Source organism: Azolla caroliniana, unplaced genomic scaffold (assembly GCF_043228905.1).
Source record: "Azolla caroliniana isolate FFs.n. ecotype wild unplaced genomic scaffold, voAzoCaro1.0.p SCAF_5, whole genome shotgun sequence".
Lineage (NCBI taxonomy): Eukaryota > Viridiplantae > Streptophyta > Polypodiopsida > Salviniales > Salviniaceae > Azolla > Azolla caroliniana.
The window spans coordinates 5,866,157-5,891,398 of record NW_028230440.1 but is presented as its reverse complement, the minus strand read 5'-3'; the positions used below and the strand labels follow the sequence as shown (position 1 = coordinate 5,891,398).

Genomic DNA, 25,242 nt, shown 5'->3' with positions numbered 1-25,242 from the left:
ATCAATTGTTTCCAATTGTTCATCTCTCAAAGTTGTGTTTCTCACACATTATCGGAAACACCATGTGAGATGCTTTCCATCTTACCTACATATGTTAGGCATGTTGTTTGCATCCATCCAACCTAAGGATACCATTACATGTCTTCATCGCCCTTTAGGAGGAACACATGCAATTCCTTGACTTGCACTAATGGCAATGAAGGCATGTAATGGCATCCTTGACTTGCACCAACACCCCATAGACACTATCTACTTAGGGCTATTCCTTGACTTTGTAACCATTGGTGCAAGGTTAGAATCCAAGCTCTTCTAGAGTGGTATCTTGTTGATGGCTCAAGGTTACTTACACCCTCTTAAGTCTATTTAGCCTCGAGCCATTAATGAGATACCACTCTAGAAGGGCTTGGATGTTTAACCTTAAAATATTCTATTTTTAGTGACGACAAGATGGAGAGGTGTTCTAGATTCGCCATGTTGAGGTTGAGGTAGCCAATCCACTAATGGATCACAATCTCTCAATGTTTCCCCCAAATGAAAGGCATTGCTACGATTTGAATACATGAGAGGGAGTGAAATCAAATCAAATATTATATTGAGGTCTTTAAAAGGCTCTAGTGGCATATGCTACAAATGATTTGCTACATTATCTAATTATGCAAAAGGCATTATCTTCATAACATAATGTGATATATTATCTCTAGTTCCCAAATACATTGATGTATTTCAAATTAACATATAAATTAGGAGTGAATGCGATAGGAAAAGTCCAAGTGCAAGTTTTGAAGGTTGTCATGATATGTTGCAACAACACGTAAATTGCCCACAATACTATATACTGTGTATGTATGTGTGTATATGTATATATCATATATGTATGTATGTATGTATATGTATATATCATATATGTATGTGTGTACATGTATATGTAAACGAATGGTTTTATAATATTCTTGGGGCTGTTTTATATTCTCGAATATCGCGAATATTACGGATGTCGAATACCACGAATATTACGCATGGGTCAATCTATGTATATACATATGCACTAGCGAGGTGGAGACTTATAGATTGGTAGCCTACTTAATTTAAATTTACATTATATATATAGAAACATCATGGGTGTAGTTTTTGTAAAGAACTAGAGAATATAGTTCAATGTTGAGGAGTTGATCAAGTAAGATGTTTGTGTGCGCCCATTTTATAGAAGAGAGAGTGACAAATACACCAAAGATAATAATATCAAGAAAAATAGAGCAAGATTATAATTACAATAACAACAATTATGTTGTTTGGTTTTATTTGGGTTGGTATCTAAACAATTTTTGTGTTACATAATTAAGGTCACGTGTTCAAATCTCTCACAATAAGTTTGATGTTACATCCATTGTAGAAACTCTTTATAAATTTAGTTTGACATCCTGTACATTGGGAATATAATCCTTTCACACATAACAAGCTTGTTTGATGTCGTGTCCATTATAGAAACTCTTTAGAAATTTAGTTTGACATCGTTGACATTGGTCATATGATCCTCTTGCACAAAACAAACTTGTCTAGCATTCTTTATTCATTTTTAGTGATGCATGGTGTGTCTTTTCTATCAAAAAGAAAAAATGAGTATATACATAATAAAGTCTACAATTTAAATTCATATATATAAGAACAAATAACCTTCTTCCTTCATTGTATCACTTCTTTTTCAGAATGGTGGTGGAACATCCAAAAGATGCAATAGGCCCCATCAACGTTGTCTTTCAGTAGAAGTTACAATAGAACATCCAGAATATCATATGTTGCATGTTTTTACAACCATTAGTGCAAAACATCCTTCAATGATGTCTTTAATCACATCCATAAAATGTAGGATCTCTATGACTTTTAATACTCCAAGAAGTTTGAATCCCTTTCACCATGTTGCCCTATATTTTGTGGCTCTTTTTGTGATCTCAAGTAGCAGCTCCATTTTATTTAATAATCCAACAAGTTTGAATCCGCTTTAGCGCTCTATTCTATTTGTGGAACCTCTTTTGCCACATCAAGTAGTATTTCGATTATATATCCATTCAATTTTTATAATCTAACAAGTTTAGATCATTGCAATCTCTCTATTCCTATTTTTGTGACCTCTTTTGTCACAAGAAGAATTTCCATCACATATCCATTAGAAAAATGGATGTAGATACTACCAAAATCTAGGCACAAGCACCCATTGCTCGTAAAAAATGCCACCCTAAGGACATTGACAAGACAAGCAAAGGATGTTGAATTGCACCATAAGGAACATGTAAATTGTCATGATCAATATAGAAAGTTCCTTGACTCTTAGTCAATAGTGTTGACACAGGTTTGGGTATTACTTGTGACCAATGCTCTTGATAGACTAGAGGTTGTTAGAGAAAGCAATGGTTCATCCATCAAAATGAAATCGTTTTTGTTTAATTTCAATCTCATCATAGACTTTTAGAGCATCAATGATGGCATTTCAATGCATCCATTATTCATAATTAAGACAAATACTAATTAGATTGAAAGCCATTTAAGAATTGTAGATTGTAGATCCTCGCATGTGTTGATGCATGGAGAGTCCATGCTTAGGGAGAGGAGCGAAACATATCTTCTGGACCCGATGGAAGCTTGATACGACACTTCTTGAACTTTCAATTTGCAAGCTGCAACCAAATGAAATAAGAGATGTGTAATTCTTTCTCCGGTAAGTGATTGCTTTGTTGGTTGCACCCAAAGCTGTCATTTTTCATAATTCAATCAACCATCCCTAGGATAGAATGCAAAACTATGAGAGAAGGTGAGAGATGAGGAATAAAACCCTCTAACTGTCAAGATAACCTCTAACTACGTTTATCTTTTGATGGCCAATATGGCCATGTGCGTGGCGATACATCTGGATCAAACAATGGTATGAACCTTGGACCTGATAATCCCCTCAAGGAATCCATATCAGCTTCGTGTGACGGCAATTGTTCTTGAAGATAAAGCAACCTATCGAGTAAAATGTATGTCTCCAGTACGGGGCCTAAGACAGCCCTCAAGGACCAATAAGGTCCAACTAGCCCCAGCTCATCACAGATGATTTTCTTTTCAAGTTTACTATAAAATATATAGCACACCAAATGTATAGAAAAACACAAGACTTACACTAACTTTCCAGCATTTACCAGAATGCTCATTGTTTCAAATGATCAGAATAGCGCTCTAGTACAGACTTTACAACTACATTGGACTATTCTGATAATTGTTTTGAAGTTGGATATTCTGGTAAGTACCCAATGAGTCAGGTATTTTGATGTTTATCCCCGACAATGTAATAAGTTTTGTAAAGATATAAACAACACGTACAGTTTTAGGTTCAATTTCCATCCATATCTGGTCCACAACATTTTCAGCAACACTTTCCACATTCAGCCTTTCAAATGCAGCTCGGCAAAATTCGAGAAAATCCTCTCTTGTGTCACCTCCATTAAGTCGCAGCCTTTTATCTATTTCAGAGCTAAAATCTTCGGTATTCTCATCATTGTTTATATTTTCTGCCTTGCCATGCTTCCTGACCTGCTTTCTGCGGGCGAGCCTTGCCTAATCATCCGACTCCGATTGTAGGATTAAGCATTGCCAGGTCTGGATAATGCTTGCGAAGAACCTTCAAAACGTGTTTTGATTTAACAAGCTGATCACTAGCACCTAACCTGCATAGCAACTATTGACACATTGTTCTCTTTACCAGTTGAAATCCAGCCCTTAATGAATGTTGCTGGAAATTATAAATGGCTGACGCAGACCCCACACCCTGCCACATCTCTGCACTCTGACAAAATTGACAAGCAACAAAGAATTACTCAAGATACAAAATAAGTGATAAGAGAATATTAAGATTTGGAATAATCTCCTACCATCAGCATAACACACATTGCATTTGCAGAATCTAAACAATCTCAGAAGTCAAAGCCTTATTTTTCGCAGATGCCACGAAATGCTTTTTAATTCGTACACTCCACTCATTTGCTATACTGCAATGGTGTTCAGATGCATCAAGTGCCACAACAGGGAGACCATACTCAAAAGCTAATACTTGAGAAAGGTAACCCTGATATTAAGTGTACATAATAATCTATCATTAGAAAGAAAAGAAAACACAACAAAATCCACCAGAATGATTGTTAGAAATACCTGTCTAGCTCCAACATCTACTATGGATGTAGCCTGAACTGCTTGTGCAACACTATTAATTTCTGCTGACAGAATCTCAACCTTCATGTAATGACAGAAAATTGTAATAAAATATGGGTAATTAACTGCATGAGGTAATAATGAGAATTTTTCTAAACAATAAAATTCATAAAAGGTGATCAATTTTGTAAAGAAAAAAACAATTGGTACAAAAAAAAACTTGCAGACACGATGACACATACCTCATGTAGCTTTTTGTAGTTCATGCCCTGTTTCAGAACGTTGCTCATTTGTTTAGTGATGCAGCTATAAATACTGGTTTTCCACTGTGTTTCAGTTAGCAATTTCTTAGTTACATTACTCTTGTTCTTGGACAAATATCAGTCTTTTCCATTTTTAGCTCTTCTAGATTTTCCATACTTAGGCAAATCGAATTACAAACTAGGGGCAATAGTGATATGCATTAAGCATTTCTTGCTCTTTTACTAGACCTAACTTTTTATGCTTGCAAAATAATGAGAAACGGAACCAACTATCTTCCGCTTTATTTTCTTCCAACTTTTCAATATTGTGCAGAGTGATTCTACTTACTGCCAAACTAGTGGACACTTTGAATTACCTTAATAAAAGACCTTTAGAAGAGGTCAAATTTTTCTTAGTGCCATGAGAACCACCATACTCGAATCATCATATGTAACAAGTATGCAATAAGGCAATGGGATATAACGTCCATAATTCATATACCATATATTAACCATAATTGGAGTTTGTTCACATCGACGATCTCTATCCCTGGAACATGTAAGAAGTCACTCCTCAGTAGAGGAGCATTATGTAGAGCAACTACATCAATGAATTTCTAGTGTTTGAAACATCATGATACAATTAAGCATAATTGCTAGGCCACATTTCATTGTGTTGTTCCATCATTAGGATGCCAATCCATAAACATCTAGTTAAGAAATATTGGTAGGAAAATGTTGGTGTGAACAAGTTTAGTGGAATAAAATCAACATAACATTATAAAACACCTAGTGAAAATACGAATATAATTAAGGAATGATTAGTAAAGAAAAAAATTGCTTCCTCTTAATAGGATAGCTTGCACCTCGAGAGATTGCAAACAATTGCGTCAAGCACTTCCAAGTATTCATTGTAGTTCTTGAAAGCAATGCCAATGTCATTAAAGTATGATGCCTTTACCTAACTAACAATTCTGCTCACAAATAGTTTGTTCCACAATATCAAATGGATATACACCCTTTATAGGCAAAGCTGGCAAAGAGAGGTTGTCAACCCCATCGAGTGCAATAACTATAGGGGACCCTAGTCTACTTAAATGAGCCCCTTAATCATATTCACCTCACTAAAACTTAATGAACACAAAGAATGACTTAATTCTAAACTGAACGAAAGAAATCAATGAGAAATCCACAGCGTTAACCTAACACCAACTTCCTATTTCTTACTAACTGCACACCTACAATAGAGAAAAGAATTTAAACAAGGATTAAGAACAAAGAGCTCTATTTCAATGTTGGATAAAAAATATGAAAATGCCGAATACTTTCATTTTTATGCTTCTTTTAAATTTGATGAATTTCAATTTCCTTTTTTTTTTATGTTCGTGGACATTAGGTTATTATCCTAAGGTTCACAAATACTCTCTTTATTGTGGTCTTGCATTATTTGGTGGTATCATAGGGGAAGTGTCATATTTCAGCGGAAGCTAAGCTAGAAACTCACTCTAATGTGCATTTCCATGGGGAAGGCCCTAGAACACTCTCCCTCCCCATCTAAGCTTTTCATTGGTCACTTCATTATCACCATCGATGGATAGATAACCTTGCTCAACTCTTTGACGGAAACAGGGTCACTTCCACATTTCTCTTTTGTTACATATGGAAAGGCTTTGGAACATGTGCACTCTTTGATCAACACAAGGTCATTTCCACATTTCTCTTTGTTACAACTTACACCAATACATACATACATACATACATACATACATACATATACATATACATATACATATACATATACATATACATATACATATACATATACATATACATATACATATACATACCGATACATACATATACATACATACATACACATATACATATACATATACATATACATATACATATACATACCGATACATACATATACATACATACATACATACATACATACATATATGATATATCTATATATATTATATGTATCAATCATGCCATACATATTGGTGTGTGTATGGAACCACTACTACTCATGGGCCATGATGGGATCTGGTCTCTAAAGAGTTGACAAGAGCCATCCCAACAATCCACCTAATGCCTCTCTATGTATGTATGTATGTATGTATGTTCTACTACAGTCTACTATTATCGATCGATGAGAAGCAGGACGGAGGCTGCAGAAAGGACTGATCGATCCATGTCGGGCACGGCAGCAGCAGACGTTGCTGGAGCGGGAGCATGGCTCCATGGAGCCTTGCTGGAGCTCTGCAGCACCCACCTAGATCCCGACGTCATCTCCAGCCTCGTCTCCTACTGCGAGAGTGCCCCGCCCTCGCTCGCCAAAGACTACCTCAGTGTGAGTCTGCGCACTAACCATCTTTTATGATTCTAAGTTAAACGTTTGTTTGGTTCACCACATTCCCGCCCTTCATTATTTTACTATATCTTAACGTCAGATGGTAGTTCAGTTACATGGCAATCCAAAATGGCAATGAAAAACACAAGTAGGTGACTCAAGCTAATTCACCGCCAATAAATATAATGGCCCATGCTCATCATTGTCAATGAAACCAATGTTATGGTTTCCATTGCCAATATATCGTATAAAAGACCTTGTTTTTTGCTCTCGGGATAAACATGCCAGGCCATGCATGCATTAGTTTTGCTTGGAGCTGGGATCCATATGCCGATGGATCCTAATAGAGGTGCAGTGGTTATAATTGTATGCTCCATCCCCCATAGTGATGGAATATTCAATGCAAGTATACTGCAACCCAGTATGTTGCATAACCCTATACATCAACAATCCTGCATGGAGTTTGTCTGGGCATATTTATTGGAAATCTCCATTGGCTGCAGAAATTTCCCCTTGTATCGGTTCTTCACAGCACACATTGTGGTTCGTTCACTGCCAATCCATGTATATATCCTATTAGTTATATATGTCTCCTTGTGTATATTATGCTGTCATCATGTACTGTCAGTAAGACTACTTCCTAGCAAGTGTAGAACTTGAATCCACCATTGTGAACTGCCACATTTAGGTAAAATCTCACATTGCATATCCGAATGCACATGTAACATGCTTCTACACGAGTAAGGTGACCTGTCAACAAGTGCAAATGCTTTTGGGAAATAGCAAACAGATACATATCAGTAAAACCCCCCTACATATCTGAACAAACAGTTTGTGCACCCTTTGTATGAGTCCTTCGTTATTGTCTAGTACTTTCTTTGCGTGGTTAATGTTTTGAAAAGAAGGATTCTGTATTGTTTGTTCGGATTTATTTTGTGTTACTTTTTGGAAGTGTGCAAAGTTTTCTTCCTTTGCCAGGACTTATAAAGGCATAATTTCTACCTCAAGTGCTCTCTTTTTCTCACCCCTTCACATGCTCGATATATAGTGCAATTCGTTCAAGAGATGCTGACATACTAAGAGGGAGTGATAACTTAAGTGCCATACTTAAGACACCACTGAGAAGGTTGAGCTCATATGTGTATGCTTTATTCACACATAGAGACTTTGTGCTTCAATGTATGAATACCCCTTCTTAGGAAGGAGACACATATCAAGAACACATGTATACTCTGGTCCCATACGTCAAAATTGGCCTCTTTATGGACGATAAAAATTCTAATTCTAATTCTAATTCTAACCCCTCTCCTAGATTATTTGAATTTCATGTTCTACTATAAGATTAATGATTTTATGGATAATACTAAATCTTGTGAAGGTCAATGATTTATTTAACATACATTAAATCATAAGAGTTTGTAATTAAATTTGTACTATATCCATGTTAACATGTGGCATGTGTTTACATCATTAAATCTCCTTCTCTCTGTTTTTCTGCGCAAATATTTAATCTTCGAATTGTATCCTTTGGATTTTAACTTTGTTTTTTCTTACTTCTTTCTGCTATTTATTCAGTGTTTCCATTTTACCATTTCTAAAATTCTTGGTTATAATAGTACAACATATAAGGATTTCAAGCTTATCTATTATTATTTCAGAGTTAAGATTTTACGATGCTAATATTTTGACATCTTAAATTTCAGAATCGATCTGTTGTATTGATTGCTTGTCTTGATTTTATTAGATGAGATAAGCGATATTCTGTCAAAGGTATCTTAGTTTATGTGCATGGGTAAGGTTATGATTGTAGAGTCATCTGAATACTTGTTGATATGCAGAATGTGATAGGGGAGGAGAACTGTAAAGACATAATCACAGAGTATCTTCATAAACGTGCAGTTGACGAGCCTCTAAAAAATGAGCAGAGTCTTAAAGATGGAATGCATGTCTATTTTAAACCAAAAATAGGTGAAGTTATGAATTCTGGAGGAAGAAAGCTTTCAAAAAGTTCAAAGGAAAAAATCACTGTGTCAGAAAAGAGCTCTTCAGATGCTGCTGTATCCCTGGATGCACAGTCCAATGCACTGGCCAAAGGCAAGACAGTAGGGAATAAAGCAAAAAAAGGGGCGAGAGGAGTTTCACTTGCAGAGGCTGTTGAGGGAAAGCTGCTCATTTCTAGGGGTGCTCCATGTACGTGCCAGGCAACTAGACACAAACTTATAAACAATTGCCTTTCGTGTGGTAGGATTGTTTGTGAGCAGGAAGGAGAGGGCCCTTGCAACTTTTGTGGATCTCTTGTACTTCTTGAAGGTAGTGCTTATGCAGGCCTTGAAGGTACAACCATCCCGATGTCGGAATCTGAGGCTGCGGCACAAGCTATCAAGAACAGACTCGTCGAATATGGGCGTACATCATCACAGAGAACATCTGTAATTGATGATCAAAGTGATTATTTCCAAGTTGATCAAAACCCCTGGCTTTCTGAAGAGGTGGGACTCTTTTGAGCTGTTGAATTGCTAAATTCTAGTTTTAAGCTGCTAATTTGCTGGACTTACTTTTGACAGGAAAGAAAAACTATTTTGGAAAAACAAGAAGAACTCAAGTTAAAAGAAGAGGCTCGGAAGAAAAAAATGGTTGTGACAATTGATATAACTGGCCAGAAGGTATCAAAGGTCATGCTTTCATGTTTGTGTCTGTCATGAAGAACTTGATTCTTTACAGCTATTTTCCTACAGAAACACGTGTGTTTAAATGCATGTATATATAGAGATAAAACAAGTACAACATACAGGAACCCAAGAAAGAATTGGTTAATTCGCTGTTAACTAACCTATAGGCCAAAAGAATATCAGTTTCAGCGAATATATTGCAACCAAGTTGCCACTTGGTTACAAGTTTCATGAGATTGACATTTGTCATTATGGTTGCAATGATCACAGAACTGAATGATTTGCAAAGATCTAAAATGTTATTAGCAAGCTACTATGTTCATTCTGTTCATTGAATACCTGGGATCAGTGGGTTTTTGAGGTTCCCACTCAGCTAGCAGCTATCGGGTTGGTTTTATACGGACCAGCATCTGTCAGCATTTTGTTTATACCAATTACGCAGGAATATACTTTGATAATGCAGATACATCTGATTGACTCCAACAAATATTTGCATGTATTCAACCAATTACGCAGGAACATACTTTGATAATGCAGATACATCTGATTGCCTCCAACAAATATTTGCATGTAGCCAAGAAGAGATAGCAGGGCTCCCAAGGGACCATCCATGTGCATTTGTTAATTACTCTGTATGTCTGTGTATAGTCCACATGCATGAACATAAGCTAAAAGACGCAATCCATCCAGTGCAGTGCATCGCATGTATAAACATTCAGTAAATATGATATCTACTAAACTCTCCCAACTATAGCCATTAAGTTTTTGATGTTTACCTCCCATGTGTAGGTTTTGATGGCCGATGGAGATGGTGAAATTGATATCAAAATAAATAGCAGCATCGATAATAGTCAGCTTGATAAAGAAACAAGGAAAACAATTGATCTACGAATTAAACCAAATCCGTCGGTACTGGAATACCCAGTTTTTCTCAATAATCAGCAATCCAAAGATTCATATCCACAAAAGAAGAGCACAAAATTGGGTAGAAGACAACAAGACAACGGCAATTCCATAGCATCTGTGAAAAGTGGACGAGTACAACATGATGATCCTATTATTTCTGTGCTTGATTCAAGTGGTAAACATAAACATTATGGATCTGACAATGCAAACAATGTTTGGCGTACACCAAATCTGAAAAATGAACCTCATACAGTCTTCGAAGATGAAGAATGTTTGATGGATTATAAAGCAGAGACTTCACATGCAACTGTATTTGATATATGTGAACCTCAGACTGGAAAGCGATATTCACTTTCTCCTTCCGTATTGGCAATCAAACAGGCGGGCCGGAAGGTTAAAGAACGTAGTTCAAAAGTCAAAATCTTAATGCCAGGAATGATTTTATTGAGAGGTTGGTTAAGTGAAGAAGATCAGGTATGAAGCCTAGATGTTTATTATGAAAATGTTTATTGATAAATGTTAGGAGTTTGTGGATTCAAGGTCTTATTATATCATGAAAAGTTTAGTTGCCAAGTGCCAGGATATAAGAAATATTTGTATATCTAAATAAATATTAAATGGCAAGAAACAGGATGATAGTGACATCTTCTGGGGTATCCTCTTTTCCATATATTCGTGAAGGCTCAAAACTTTTAAGAGTTGATATTAAAATTGAGATGCAACTAGAATCTTCTCCCTTCATATTTGAATTATATTATTATTTCCAGTAGTCTGAACAGTGCATAACACTGATATTTTCTAAGGTGTTTTCTAGCATGGAAGCTAATTGGCTTGTTAATACATAGGTGTTGTATTATACTATACCATAACAAGTGACAGCAGAAATATTTTTTAGAACAAAATTTCCGACTGCTGTGAATGAGTGGAATGTTGTAGTTTTCATAAGGTAAAAGTGATATATGACACTAAAAATACATCCGTGTGAATCTTGTAGAGTATCTGTTAGAATGAAGCAGAATACAGCTGTACCTAAACAGTGCAAGGATAAGGAGCAATGTCGCATTAAAGAAACTGTGATGTAATACTAAGTATGCATTCTACAAAATTAATAAATGTAGGAGAGTCAGATCAGTGGCCCAGCCCTTTGATAATCATATTATGATGCCGTATGACACCCATGTCCTTTGTAGTGACATCTACTGAACACTTCTATAAGATTGTGTGAATGCCCGTCAACTGAACTGTCTATGGGATTGCACATGGTATCTGTGTATCATCCAGGGTCCAGAGTGGTCCAGCTAAAGTGTTTGATGAAACAGTATCCGTTTGTGATGTCATATCCCTTTGGAAGATCCTGGCTGTTGTGCTCTCTCTAAGGTGTCCTGCCACACCCATCTGTAGAAGTCCAACATCTGGGAAGAGACTCAGAATTGTGGATCTCTTGTAAAAATAGCCCCAAACATCTTTGATCATCCTCGGGAAGGTTTTATATGGTCTTTATAGAATTCCATTTAAGTCTAAATCCATGTCTTCTTAGTCTCAGCTGAATGAGATACGGCCTGATGATTTTGTTAATGTCTGAGTGAGGGACTAGAGCAAGAGACTGTGGATTCTTGGATTATTGAAAGGGACTTGGTTTGTTACCTCGAACCATGGTGGTGACATAAAGTATCACCTGCAACCACCAACGTTCTAGAAGACCTCAGAAAAATCTTGCATATGGATGTTGAGGCTGACTGGAGTCTCTATGACAGTTGGTGCAATCATCACATCTATGATAAGCTCATATGATACTGACACTTTACCCAAGATAATCTTAGAGACCATGGATACAAGAGATCTCTCTATTCCAACCCACTTGAAGTTGAGACTCATAGCATACCAAGATATTTGAAGATTTGCACCACTCGTATTGGTTCTCCCTTGTATGTAAACGTGGGGTAGTGTCTTGGTTGTATTGCCTTTATTGCCATCATTTTTTGTTTAGTCCACGTTAACAATTAGCCCACTGATTGAACAAAATGTGTCCAATACATCATCCAAATTATCTGAGAATAAAGCAACATCATCAGCATATAGAAGTATAAAATGAGATCATGCATGAGTTTTGGATCATCCAATCTTTCTTCTTTTGAAGCCTTGGTTGCTATTTCATGTTTATTGGTGCATAAACCAAAGAGTGTGGGTGAGACAGAGCACCCTTACTTGACCCCCCATGTTGCTCAAGCAGTACTTTGAGAAACCACTATCCATTTTCAGTTGACACCTAACTTGCTCATAAAATCGTGCTACAGCTGCTTGATACTCTAATGGCTTTCCGATCTCTATCATTCTTTTCCAAAGCTTACTCCTTGGTATAGTGTTAAGGCTTTCTTGAAGCGATCTTTGGAAAAGAATGATAGAGATCAAATGCCATCAGAGTGCAGCTATAGCACGATTTAACATCCAGGAAGACCAATTGTAAAATATGAGACGGAGCCTTGCCCGTTACACCACCAAGACAACAGCCAGAGAGAGAGAGAGAGAGAGAGGTCTTTTAAGAGGCCAAAATGGCCTATAAGACCAAGCAAGAGATTACATATTAAGTGTTGGCTTGTTTTTGAGAACAACAAATCAAAATAAAATAAATATTACTCAGTTAAATATAAAAGTAAATAAGATAAAAAGAGACTAAAGAATCTGGTTCTCGGCACATGTGAGACTCTCAAGTTAGATATATTATAACTTTTGTCTTTGAAAGATCTCTAGCATAGGTCGATCCAGAATGGAGAGGTCTCCAAAGTGAAAGAAGCACCTGCAATGGCGGGAGATAATGGCCTTTATCTGTCAATGACAAGGGTGCTGAGGTTGTGGTCAAATATGACCTATGAGAGAGAGAGAGAGAGAGAGGTTTCTATACAGTTAATTTAAGCCCTGTTTTTTTAGCCAAAACAGAAGAAAGAATTTTGATGTACAGGTGAAAATTGTTCAGATCTGTAGAGATTTGGGCATTGGCAATGGTGGGTTTTATCAGCCAGGCTATGGAACTGAAAGCAAACTGCATTTATGGATGATGTGCCTTGGCATGCATTGGGAGCCCACCATCCACTCATATGAAAGAAAACGATCTGTTGATAATGCAGTGGCACCTTCCATCCCCCCATTATTTTTAGAACTTGTAGCTCAATGCTTACATGAGGCTCAGGATGCGTTAGAAAGTGGCACAAGTCTACTTCCTGAAATGCATCCAAACATTTGCCTGGTCAATTTTTATGAACTCAGTGGTAAACTGGGGTTGCATCAGGTAAATGTAATCATAATTATAAAATAACATTAAAATTTGACCTGATTTCTTTCTTTTTTATTGTTTAAGAGACATGATAATGTATCAGGATAAAGATGAAAGTAAAGAGAGCCTGAGATGTGGAGTGCCCGTAGTTTCATTTTCAATTGGTGACTCAGCGGAGTTTGTATATGGGTTGGACCGAAGTAGTGATGAACATATAATCCTTGAATCTGGAGATGTCATTATATTTGGTGGCCCATCAAGATTATGCTATCATGGAGTGCGCTCCATCCTTCCCCAAACTATGCCTTCATGCCTTTCGGAGAGGACTAACCTGCGGCCAGGCCGACTTAATCTCACTTTCCGACAATCATGATAGTTATTGCAGGAGGCGACTTCATTTTCTAGTCCGTTTGTCTTGAATTCCACAGCTCTGTATGTATTTATCTTCGAGCAGGAACATTATGAGATAGCAGAATACACATTAGATCCTAATGAATTTTATGAAATGATAATAAAGAAAGGAAATGGAGAAGTTTTGCACCCCATGCTCCAAATATACTTTTCAAATATGGGGGTATTTATTTTCTTGGTCGTCTTATCTACTGCTTTAAACTTGTTCAGTGTAACTTAATAAATTTCAATATTTTGTACTGAGGCTTGCTCCATATAAACCGATTTGCTTGTGTGGCTAAATATGTTTCCTTTTTACACTAGGCTGAGCAAGGATAAAGGGAGGTGCAGAATAACACGGAATTTTTTTCAAGCAGTGTGGATCAGATTAGTGAAGCATTGTAGAAGAGTCAGTAGCAACAAAAACCACAGATAAGACCCAAGAGCAATTGAAGGAAACTACAAACAAGCAGAGACTGTAAAAGGCAGAATGACATTGAGAGTATGAACACTGCCATGTGATCACCACTCTTGTACTCTAGGTCTTGTTTACTTTGCCCCTACATCAAGTAGGTATAGGCTGGTGACGAGATGCTAATCATGGATTGGGGGAAGTTGTATCGATAAGCGACATGCACAAAACCCATGAGAGATTGTTGATCATTGGGTCCACTTGAACTGCAACTATTATCGCCTATAAATCCTAAGCCAATTTAGTTTTTATTCCCTAGTGTGTAATTGAATTCAACCCTAGACCTACTTATAATGGCATCTTTTGATATAGACAAAGCAAATCTATTGACAACCTAGAGGGTAAGTACATAAGAATCAATCCTTTAGACCATGCATTCTTTGTTTTGGACATGTGTCAATGTGATTAATAATAATCTCTTTTTTGTAGCCAAGATGCAAGTTCTATTGTCTATGTGGTGGTAACTTCTCATTCTTTTTCTCCTCTAGGTACCTTTTTATTGTAATATCATCTATAACTTGCATTGTTACATCTAGGATGAAATCACAATGTACTAGGCACATGCCATTCATTATGTGGTGCTTTGTAGAAGTGTATACATGTACATCTAAGATGTCAGAGTCTTCATTATAACAATGGGACAACTTTCTCTTGCTTGTTGGAATTGATCTTAATCATAGTAGAGGTCTCTCATCGATAAAGAATCTTGAGATCTTTGATAAACAAGAGGTGCCCCATTTTTTGTTGTAATTGAGTAAGTGCATTGGGCAACTTTAATTTTCCCATTTAGACATAGAATAAGCTGGGGGAAGATGTGATAGCATAGCTAGAATTGGTTGTGGCATGATATATTGCTAGAAAAGATAACCATTGATGCTACGACATTTGGGCTATGAAAAGCAATATCTTGATGTGAGGAGAATGTGTTGACAAGCATTAAAAACAAAACATGAAGACTAGTACTTGCATGCACCATCTTCCCTAGAGGTAGTGACAATGAGTATGTTTCCATTGCTCGACTTGCCCATCCACATTTTGATTAGTATCTTCATAGTTGTGAACCATCACATATAGCTCCTTATATTTCAGCTTGATGTTCCTTGTTTGACTTTGATCCATTTGCTCTTGATTGTTGACCATTTGACGTGCGCGAAACTTTGGTTGAGTGCAAGGAATGCACGACCATGCCGTAGATAAGAGATCCAAGTGATGGTATTCTATAGGTAATCGTTGCTCATAGTGCCCTCTCCCTCTTTATAGACAACATGGAAAATAGGAAGACCTTTGGATAATGTTGACTCATGGGTATATATGATGAGTATTGTTTATTAGTGACTAGCTTTTGGGGGCATGAAAATTGGAGTTCCTTCATTAATGCATGCAAAAGTACATAATTGAAACTCATGCATTGGCTAGGAAAGCTTGACAACACCATATTTTATGTACAACAAGATTTGTTAGCTTAGATATGTCCCCTATTAAGGAAGACATCCATGGTTGCATCTTGCATTCTCAATTTATGATGCCCAAAAAATATTTTGTAGTCTTGGTTGAAATTTCACTTAGAGTTTTTATTTGAAAAGTGATAATTGAGGTCCATTGCAACAAAGAAAGATACACGATTGTATAGTGATTCATCTTGTAACTATGCCATGACCCCAACATTAGTCTTAAGGTATTAATAGGCATGAAATGAACCATATGACATCTATATGCATATGTTCACCATAACTAAATTTCATATGTTGTTACGGTAAACCACAGAGAGTACTGATAGTTGGTTCCTAGTCACACACAACAAAGCACAATATGGTTCAGGGTAAGTGTATGCCTACAAGGTGGTAGTGAAATAGAGTGCAGATTGTGCATTTAAGAGGCACAAGGAAGAGCCTCAAGCAAGTCATTGGGGAAGAGTTTCGCTTGAAAGCCCTTTAATCCTGCTTGTGTAAACAAAAGAAAGAAGCCACAGTCCAAGGTAACCCCCCAATGCCTTACATAAGAACAACCTACTAGAAGAAATAGAGGAAAAGGACGTCTACAACTTTATGTACGACTCACTTCTTTAGGTAAGTGGTTTCTCGACAAGACCAAACATAACTTTTCTTTAGGGAGTGATTTCCAAACAACAAGACGAGAACATATGATTAAAAGTTGAACGACAAAAATTTAACTACAACTACATTTGGATCATAGTATGAACCATAACACCATACGTGCATTCGCATTCGAGAATGTTTCAATCATTCAAAGTATGGTGTTTACCATACTTTTGTATTCATTATTTATTATAAGGTAATTGTTTTTTAAAAGGTAAGAAAGTTAAGGTAAAAAGTCTTTACAAAAACATTTGGATAACATAATCATTCGTTTGCAGTCGTATGGAAAAGAATGTTTTCCAATGCATTCGAGTATATTACGTATGTACTATGATTTGAATTTTGGATAATATATATTTTGGACCAAAACAGAGATTACGTCTTAACTTACTCTTTAAACTTTGAAGTATTAAGAGAGAGAGAGAGAGAGATACAGACAGAGCGTGTCAGTTTTTTTTGTGTGTGTTAATGGCGGCAGCTGCTTCTTCCTCGATCTCTCTCTCTCTGCCTCTGCCTCTTCGCCGCCCTCTGCAGATCTGCGGAAGCGGATGGAATGGGATGCGCTCGCGCACCTCCTCTCTGGCCAATGTATGCGCACCCTTCCCTGCTCTCATAATTTCTTGATTTAGTACGAATCACCTGATTTAGTAGCATTCCGGAAAACCCTGCGCTCTTTAAGCTAGTTATGATGACCTCTCGCTTGATTTAAGTAGTCGTAAACCCTAAATTCCTGCGCTCTGTAGCTAGTTATGATGCAGCGCAACGTATGATTAACTGCAGGAAATTCACTCAACATCTTGGTCGGGGAGGAAGAGGAGTTGTGGTCTCCGATCCACGTCATGCATACGGTCTTCTAATATCTGTGCCACACTCAACACAGGCAAGAAACACGTAACTGTGTACACGCACATATGTAGATAGATACACACGAACATGCACATTCATACCTACGTCGTACATGTATGTGTGTATGTATGTGTGAATGCGTTTCTAGATGGTATGAAATCAATAATCTGAATATTTTTCCATCCCAATTTCAGCTGAATACACTGAACTTGATGCCATCTCTGGCTTCAGCGAGATTGTCCCTGACACAGTTATTTTCGATGATTTTGAAAGGTGAAATAATTTACAGACCCTCCTAGTCCTTCTAATGTGCGTTTAATGTCATTTTAGCTTTCCAGTTTCCACATTAATGTGAATACCTATCATCATCATCATCTTCTTCTTCTTCTTTTTCTGTTATTACACAGGCTTCCACCTACTGCAGCTACTGTGAGCTCATCACTATTGCTCGGGATTGCAAGTGTTCCAAAAACAAAGTTCAATGTTGGTGTTTTGGCCATTTCTGTTTATTCAACGATTAACTGATTGTACCTGTATAATTGCCACAAATTCTAGGAGCTTCAAATGTGATACCTTTTGCAGAGTGCAATTGAGACAGCATTGGCCTATAGTGAATGCTATCTCAAGGATTCAATTGAAAGTAGGCTAGCCTGCTTCACTGATAAGGTACCCTTAAATCTTACCAAACCAATTCTATCAAGTCAGTTTGTTTAAGAAAATATTTGCGCCTTCATATATACATATGCAACACACATGTCGATAAGTATATCAATGCTTTCATCATCTGTAGTTTCATTAGTGTACAGGGATATGTATAGTTAGCCATGTTGTTAAATTTTAATTTGATTAGAACCATCCACTGTTCAAATCATGATTTTGGTTGTGGTTTTATGATGTGCGGTTCAATCCAAATATCTAATCCTTTTTTCTTTGAGGGCACCCAAACTGACATTTTTCAAAAGTCTACGTATGTAAATCTAGAAGAATGGGGCTCTCTGGGGACCTCAGAGATTCGTCTAAAATAGCATGCTTCATCTTTATCTTGATTTTTATTATCTACCCGAACTTGAAGAATGTTCAAACTAAGACATCTCATAAGATTACATATAAGGACAATTTTGGAGTAACGATGCAATAGTGTTTGGCAAAACGAGCTCTTAGTTTATGTTGTATTTGCTGCAAGTCTCAATATTGTCTGTTTTAAGAAAACATTTGCATTATTCTTTTCATTGCTTCTGTGATAAACTAGTTCCTTCTTTTGGATTTTACTTACTTTTCTTATGCTAGCAAGTAGGTTATCCATCTAAAGGTTTGCATGTTTATGTAACTTTTAGTGCCTTCTATCAATGGTTCTCCTCAAGAAAGATATATTAATGTCTCTTAAGGGGCTAATTTGGCACATGAGACTCCATGAGACATTACATCTGAAAATGTTCTCTGATCTTGGAGAACAATGAACCAAAATCAAAAGGTGTTAGTTAAGGTATGAGATATTCCCATCAGCTAAGCTCATGATGTTGTCAGCTTAGGTTAACTGGAACTTCTGCCTTGAATAAATTAATATAAGTGCCTAAGGTTGGAGTCATTCCCATCAGCTAAGCTTGTGATAGTGTAAGTATAGATGGACTGCAAGTTCCGCCTTTGAAGGATGTCCAACATAGGCCATTCCAACATGGAAATGTCTCCAATCACGACAGAGTCTGTAGATAATTAGAGTTGGTAGAGGAAGCCAATAAACAATTAAAACATAAAAATGGCCATCAGGTTTCCATCTGTTAAATTAAACTTGAACTTGAACATCAGTCAGATCCATATTGTGACTTTTTCTCGTCTTCTACTTGGCAATTTGCCGATTTTGCCTCTTATCATTTTTGCTTTATAGAAATACTGATATTTACTTGCAAGAAAGGAATGATGACACATATTCTAGCATTTTTATACCTAACTTTTTCGAGAGTCTTGTCCAGATTCATTCAGTCTAATTTTGTGATTTATAGATTCTTAAAGATGTAATCTTGTATCTTGAAGACTGAGAGAAGTGAACTATCTTAAGATTACATCTAATTGTCTTACTCCAATAACACCCCTTCAAATTTTAACAAATTGCATTTACCTTCTTCAAAATTGAAAATGATCTTACATGCAAATGGACAGAATATGCAATCACTCTGAACTAATATACATTTACCAGAATGCTAATTTGTTATTTATTTACTCAATTAAAATGTATTGATTAAATGATTCATACCAAAAATGGATAGATGGCTGCGTCATCCAAGAGTTTTTTAGCCATATACTAGTTCTCAGGAAAGCCCAGTTATCCAAGTGATTAAATATCTTACCTTACTCCAGGATGTACATGTATGAGGTGAACTCTCCCTTTTTAGGGGCACATTTCAACCATAAAGTGATGATGTTGTATGCAGTTGGTGACAGCTTTGCATTGCACATTGGTTAAAAAAGAAAACGTTAAAGCTACTGCAAGCGTCGAGGGATCACCTAACATGATGAGTTGGACTTTTAATGACAGGCACTTGTCAATGTAGGAAGTGCATTAACAAAGCTTGTGCCAGGCCGCATCTCAACAGAAGTAGATGCCAAATTGGCATATGATATGGTTGGGACAGTTGCCAAGGTAATAAGAATCTTGATTTCCAAAATCCAATATTCTAACCGACGTAATAATGTCTCCAAAAACTTTGGATAATATTGTTTTAGGTTCATGAACTCGTTAAACTATATAAGGAGGTAGACGTTCCAACAGAAAGGCTGCTTTTCAAAATTCCTGCAACATGGCAAGTAAGTGTTTAAAGATCTTAAAATCATTCCCTTGAAAAAGCCCATGGGTAACTTACAATAGGAGGCTTCGTGCTAACTGTGCATGATATTAGTTATTAGTATATCTAGTTATGGAACATGGAAGAATGCCTAGTTTGGATAAGATATTACAATTTTATAAATTGTGTATTGATTCCCAACTCCTTAAGGTAGAATTAAACTAAAAATAAAAGAGATGCAGATGCGCTTTTAACTCCTGTCGCTATGAATTCGCCCACATTATCTATGGCATGACTGTCAATGATTTGCTTGGCATTAATGAAATCTATTAATATAAAGAAACTTTGGACAATATTGCGGAAAGGAATTCATTGTATTCTTAGGGGTCGGGTCTCACGTTTTTATAAAATGATGTGATTGGGAATTTCAACATCATCTTACTGGTTTTAGAAATCTAACATTAATTTGCGGCATCTGATTTTCTTTTGAACGTTTTAGTAGATGAATAAATTTTCTTGACATAAACGCATGGTATAGATCCAACTATATTTTCTGTGATTCGAAGCAGGATATTTGTTGATCAAAAGTCAATCACAGCTTTAGATTATTGTGCATTCTATATTTGGCAGGACTTTCTTCAATGTTAATATGTTTTCAAATGATCGACTTCGTTTTATAGGGAATTGAGGCTGTAAGGCAGCTAGAAGCTGAGGGTATCCAGACACATGTTACTTTAGTTTACAGGTGTTGCTTGAGCAAGAAAAGAATATTAAAGTTCGAATAGAGAATTCTTTATGAGAAGATTGAGCGGTCACAGTTTCCTCAAGCTACTCTCTGTACTGTGTATCACAGTTTTGCTCAAGCTGCTGCAGCTGCTCAAGCTGGTGCTTCTGTTGTACAAATCTTCATTGGTAGATTGCGAGTGAGTCATAATTATAATTTTCTATAAGTTTGTGATTCATTTAATTTTAGATTTATTTCCTGCTATATATTTGGTTCCCTGCAGGATTGGTCCAGAAATAATTCTAACGATGTGGAGATTGAAGCGTCCAAGATGAAGGGAGAAGATCCGGGTATTTCTTTGGTAAATGCTTAACCAACACAACTGGAAAAAAGTTCTAATTGAAGGAAACTTTAAAGTACGTTACAGGAAACATGATCGTGAATATCTCTCGTAATATAGACACCTGATCCTGGGTTGGTGTGTGTAAATTGAAAAGACTGAAAACTAAAGCTAAATCCCTAGATATGTGTAGATGCATAGTTGGAGCACTTGGTAGAATTTATGGAGATGTGATTGACTGTATAAATCAACAACAGAATGGCACGAATAATACCAGTGAGACAGAGATGGAAGCAACAAAAACCTGGAATGTTTGCTTATTCTGCACATAAAATTTATAATATCTTGGTGTCTGTGACATAAAAATGCAATGCAGATTTTGTCTGTATCTTCTGCTGAAGCCAATGCAGTAGGCTAATATCCAACTCATGTATTTTATGTCAGCTTGTATCATTTCATCTACATGCAGTAGGCTAATATCCTAGAGAAACACTAATTTAGCTAAGAAAGATTGCTAGGGGAATTCGGGATGACTAAGGAAGGAGAAACACCACTGCACTGTGAACTATAAGCATTGCAATCAAATAACATGTTGTGAATTGCTTCTTCAATAGATTTTGGATGTCCAACTTAAGTAAAATTTCTTGTTTGAGTTTTATAATTTTGGAAGATTTGAATCTGCGTTTCATCATGTTGAGCCGAAAACATTACATCTAACGAAAAAGATTCCTGGAATGGCAGACCCTGTGTCCACCCCTCATTTAGATAGAAACATTAATCCTGTAACTTCATTAGAATTAGAATTAGAATTTTTATCATCCATAAAGAGGCCAATTTTGACCTATGGGACCATGGTACTAATGTGAGAGAGAGAGAGATGAGAAAATTGGGAATCGAACCCAAGACATAAACAACAATAGCATGACTCCTTACCATTAAGTTCATGGCAATCTGGAGGATTTCGTACTGCTTTAAAAAAGCCATATCGATGCTATGAAGGTTTTAAGAGATTCCCAAAAATCATAGTGCTCAAAGAGTTCCACGGAAGAGGATCCTACTCAACGAAATGGCAAACAAACTAGCAAAGGTCTTCTAAATGAGACCAGAAACGTGGTAATCCAAACTTAAAGTCTGGCCCAAAAAATGGATGAGGTCACAAGAAAGCGAAGAACAGAGGGGGGGACAACAGAACCCACCCCTTGAATGTGTTCCCTTTTTATGGTTTCTTTATGCTGTATTTTAGGGTTTACGTTGCAGCTGATTGATCCTTGATATTTGTTGCGTTTTAGATTTTATTATAAGTTGTGTTGGGCTTCATGCAAGCTCAGTTGTCTATCTGTATTTCGAGTTTTAGGGTTTGCACTGCGCTCTTTTCTAGGGTTTCATTCTTCTGCATTATAGGGTTTTTTATTGCAACTAAAAGAATCCCTAAACCTTGGCAACTTACATTGAGAGACGGTGACGTCATAAATGTTAGAGCTATCTCAAATGCCGACCTCTTGGTAACTTATCCAACTTTGTGAGCCCCCCATATGAAGAGAAGCCGGGATGGATATCACTAGATTATAGGATACCCAGTTTAGTACTGGAAGATTCTAATTGTTTGTAGATTATGATAGTTATGAATTGGAATTGATGGATCCAGATCCTGTATCATACTTGAAACAGGAAATTCACACCCAGGTCACATAGTTGGGATTAGGAGTCACCTATATTGACCAGTCATCCCTAGCCCTTCAGGGTCCTCACAGTCACTATCTAGCATCTGTTGTCCGGATTCCCATTGAAACTCTTAGAGTGCTCTTGTTGGTGAAGCTGTCTACTTCCTGTCGTATTTCTTGGCAAGATCAGTAACAACTTTTTTAGTTTTCTTTTAGTTTATGGTGGAGAGTTATTGATCAATATTGTCCTTTGCCTTCAGGTGAGAAAAGCATATTATTACATTCACAAGAGTCAATCAAAGACAAAGTTAATGGCGGCTGCTGTTCGAAATAAACAAGATCTTTTCAGCGTTCTCGGGTGGATAACAGATGCCTCCCAATATCTAAAATATGTTTTTAACTGTTAACAACTAGTGATGTGTGACGTTTGATAGTGTCTGGCTAAGTGTCACAATATACTAGATAAAAGGAGAGGAATACAGAACAACTTTCCTACAAGTTATTTGTTGCATTAGATGAAATGCTTCTTATCAAGTGGCATGTTTGAATTTTCAGTGTTGATTATGTGATTGTGCCTCTTAAGTTATTACAATCCCTACAAGAGACCAAAGTTGTAAGGGATGACAAGTACTCCTTTTCTAGGCTACTTAGCCCAGGTGAAGCGGAAACATTTAATTTCACCGAGCAAGAGGTAGGAGCTACCCCTTATGTGTGTGCTTATTCTCCAAGATCTAATTTCAAACTTGTGATACAAATACACATTTAAGTTGCAGCTGCAGAGTTGGGATCAAGGAAGATTTGCTGAGGGATTGGGCGCTGCTGCCGAGGAGCTATTAGGTCAAGGGTTGGAGGGGTATATCAGCAACAGGAAACGTTTGGAAGATTACTTTGCCAAGATATGGCCGCCTCCGAATGTTTGAAACACTTACAATATAAATACATTAAACCATTTGCGTTACATGTTTGGAAATGTGTATTTTGACAATTTCATTGCCTTCCATAAATAAAACCTCTACTGTTTGGTTCATGTGTTACGCCCATTTAAGATTACTATGGATGTTTTCTGTATCTAACAATCTCTGTATTTCTTTAAGTTCATGCATGGAAAGAAACTATAACTGAGTATGAGACATTTTAAGTAAACTTTAATATGTTATTTTTTATGTAATTCCTAGTAAGAAGATGTGGACTTGGGAATCTTAGTAGCTGAATTGAATAAACTGACAAAGGATTATGATCATGTTACACTATTGACCATTCCATTTGTCAATGCATATGGTCAAATATGTCACAAGTAGTTTTGCAAGAAGCACATCACCACTTGCATCTCCATCCTTATAATGCTCATGTAATTGCATTGGAAACTGGATTAAAGCTAGGGGCTTTTTATAGCATGTTTTCATGAGACTCAAGTATAGAAACACTATTAGTTCTTTTAAGGAAAACATGCTCTTTACATTTTGATATTGTACTAATTGTAGCTTCACAAGTCTTGCTATAACAAAGGTTTTGAAAACAATGAGTGAAGTTTTCAAAACTAGAAATAAACGTGTCATGCATGATATAACTACACATTTCATATTTGTGAATAGATTGTGCATTAAATAAGAAAATGTGCTCAATTTGCCAAATGTGAGACCATTTACACTCAAATGTGGCTATAGCATGTTGAATAAGCAATATGCTCAAGTAAATAAGATGGAAAAAACTGATCCTTATGTGAGGGCTTGTGGTAGGAATTATTGGGAAGGGAGGATGCCTAGACAAAAAGTTTTCAATGACGATTAGCAATGGGCCCGGTTTCGGCTCAAACCGAACCGAACCGAAAAATTGTGTCTTGACGGTTTATAGGTTCGAAAATAAATAAACGGTTTGGTTTGGTTTCAAATGTTACTAATCAGTTTTGGTTCGATTTTGAATTTATTGGTTTAGTGGTTTATCGGCTTTTCGGTTTCGGTTTATGTGGTTTGGTTTAAAGGTTTAAAGGTTTATAGATTAAAAAATACTCTAGTTTTCCCTATAGGCAACTTTCAACTTTTAATTTTAAACTCTAGTTTTAACTTATTAAATTTTATATGCATTATATTAGAGTCTCCTTTTCATTTATGATGACAAAATTTATGATAAGTATGATAACAAATTTATGATAAGTATGATGAATAAATTTATGATGATTTTCTCACACAAATTTATAATAAGTATGATGATTAATATCAATAAAAAATGGTTTGGTTTGGTTTTAAATTTTTCGTAAACGGTTTGGTTTCTCCTATTCTTTAAATGGTTTGGTTTAAAGGGCTTCAAAATTTTGAA

The 25,242-nt window shown here is 36.5% G+C and overlaps 3 protein-coding genes and 1 long non-coding RNA gene across 6 annotated transcripts; 2 read left to right on the top strand and 2 right to left on the bottom strand.

Moving 5' to 3' along the window:
* Nucleotides 1–2,410: 2,410 nt before the first annotated feature.
* LOC147863901 (uncharacterized) lies at nt 2,411–3,818 on the bottom strand. Its single transcript, XR_015529814.1, has 2 exons — nt 3,688–3,818; nt 2,411–3,588 (listed from the first exon to the last, which is right to left on the bottom strand). It is a non-coding gene; the product is annotated as an uncharacterized LOC147863901 (long non-coding RNA).
* A 116-nt stretch (nt 3,819–3,934) lies between these two features.
* On the bottom strand, nt 3,935–4,597 carry LOC147863900 (uncharacterized). Its single transcript, XM_087319316.1, has 4 exons — nt 4,536–4,597; nt 4,422–4,494; nt 4,180–4,260; nt 3,935–4,096 (listed from the first exon to the last, which is right to left on the bottom strand). The coding sequence occupies exons 1-4, from the start codon at nt 4,595–4,597 to the stop codon at nt 3,935–3,937; spliced, it is 378 nt and encodes a 125-aa protein (XP_087175442.1).
* A 1,999-nt stretch (nt 4,598–6,596) lies between these two features.
* On the top strand, nt 6,597–14,913 carry LOC147863899 (uncharacterized). Of its 2 annotated transcripts, none has more exons than XM_087319550.1 (7): nt 6,597–6,780; nt 8,619–9,269; nt 9,345–9,443; nt 10,239–10,829; nt 13,312–13,638; nt 13,727–14,055; nt 14,338–14,913. In XM_087319550.1, the coding sequence occupies exons 1-6, from the start codon at nt 6,622–6,624 to the stop codon at nt 13,994–13,996; spliced, it is 2,097 nt and encodes a 698-aa protein (XP_087175676.1). In that variant the 5' UTR covers nt 6,597–6,621; the 3' UTR covers nt 13,997–14,055; nt 14,338–14,913. The 2 variants fall into 2 exon arrangements, with proteins under 2 accessions (XP_087175676.1, XP_087175675.1); XM_087319549.1 differs by having other exon boundaries at nt 13,727–14,197.
* Nucleotides 14,914–17,028: 2,115 nt separating this feature from the next.
* LOC147863898 (Aldolase superfamily protein) lies at nt 17,029–23,956 on the top strand. 2 transcript variants are annotated; one of them, XM_087319783.1, is made up of 13 exons: nt 17,029–17,169; nt 17,362–17,461; nt 17,622–17,700; nt 17,835–17,910; nt 18,010–18,093; nt 19,958–20,062; nt 20,146–20,226; nt 20,885–20,949; nt 21,058–21,127; nt 21,212–21,289; nt 23,190–23,287; nt 23,485–23,620; nt 23,703–23,956. In XM_087319783.1, the coding sequence occupies exons 1-13, from the start codon at nt 17,050–17,052 to the stop codon at nt 23,847–23,849; spliced, it is 1,239 nt and encodes a 412-aa protein (XP_087175909.1). In that variant the 5' UTR covers nt 17,029–17,049; the 3' UTR covers nt 23,850–23,956. The 2 variants fall into 2 exon arrangements, with proteins under 2 accessions (XP_087175909.1, XP_087175908.1); XM_087319782.1 differs by having other exon boundaries at nt 23,697–23,956.
* Nucleotides 23,957–25,242: the final 1,286 nt, after the last annotated feature.

Coding starts and splice junctions, on each gene's coding strand:
- LOC147863898 (XM_087319782.1), top strand. CDS start 17,050: ATGGCGGCAGCTGCTTCTTCCTCGATCTCTCTCTCTCTGCCTCTGCCT. Junction 18,094..19,957: donor TAGCCTGCTTCACTGATAAG/GTACCCTTAAAT, acceptor TTTTAATGACAG/GCACTTGTCAATGTAGGAAG. Junction 23,288..23,484: donor GATCTTTTCAGCGTTCTCGG/GTGGATAACAGA, acceptor TTGAATTTTCAG/TGTTGATTATGTGATTGTGC.
- LOC147863899 (XM_087319550.1), top strand. CDS start 6,622: ATGTCGGGCACGGCAGCAGCAGACGTTGCTGGAGCGGGAGCATGGCTC. Junction 9,444..10,238: donor TTGATATAACTGGCCAGAAG/GTATCAAAGGTC, acceptor TCCCATGTGTAG/GTTTTGATGGCCGATGGAGA. Junction 13,639..13,726: donor GTAAACTGGGGTTGCATCAG/GTAAATGTAATC, acceptor ATAATGTATCAG/GATAAAGATGAAAGTAAAGA.
- LOC147863900 (XM_087319316.1), bottom strand. CDS start 4,597: ATGGAAAATCTAGAAGAGCTAAAAATGGAAAAGACTGATATTTGTCCA. Junction 4,495..4,535: donor TGTCCAAGAACAAGAGTAAT/GTAACTAAGAAA, acceptor GTGGAAAACCAG/TATTTATAGCTGCATCACTA. Junction 4,097..4,179: donor TAGATGTTGGAGCTAGACAG/GTATTTCTAACA, acceptor ACTTAATATCAG/GGTTACCTTTCTCAAGTATT.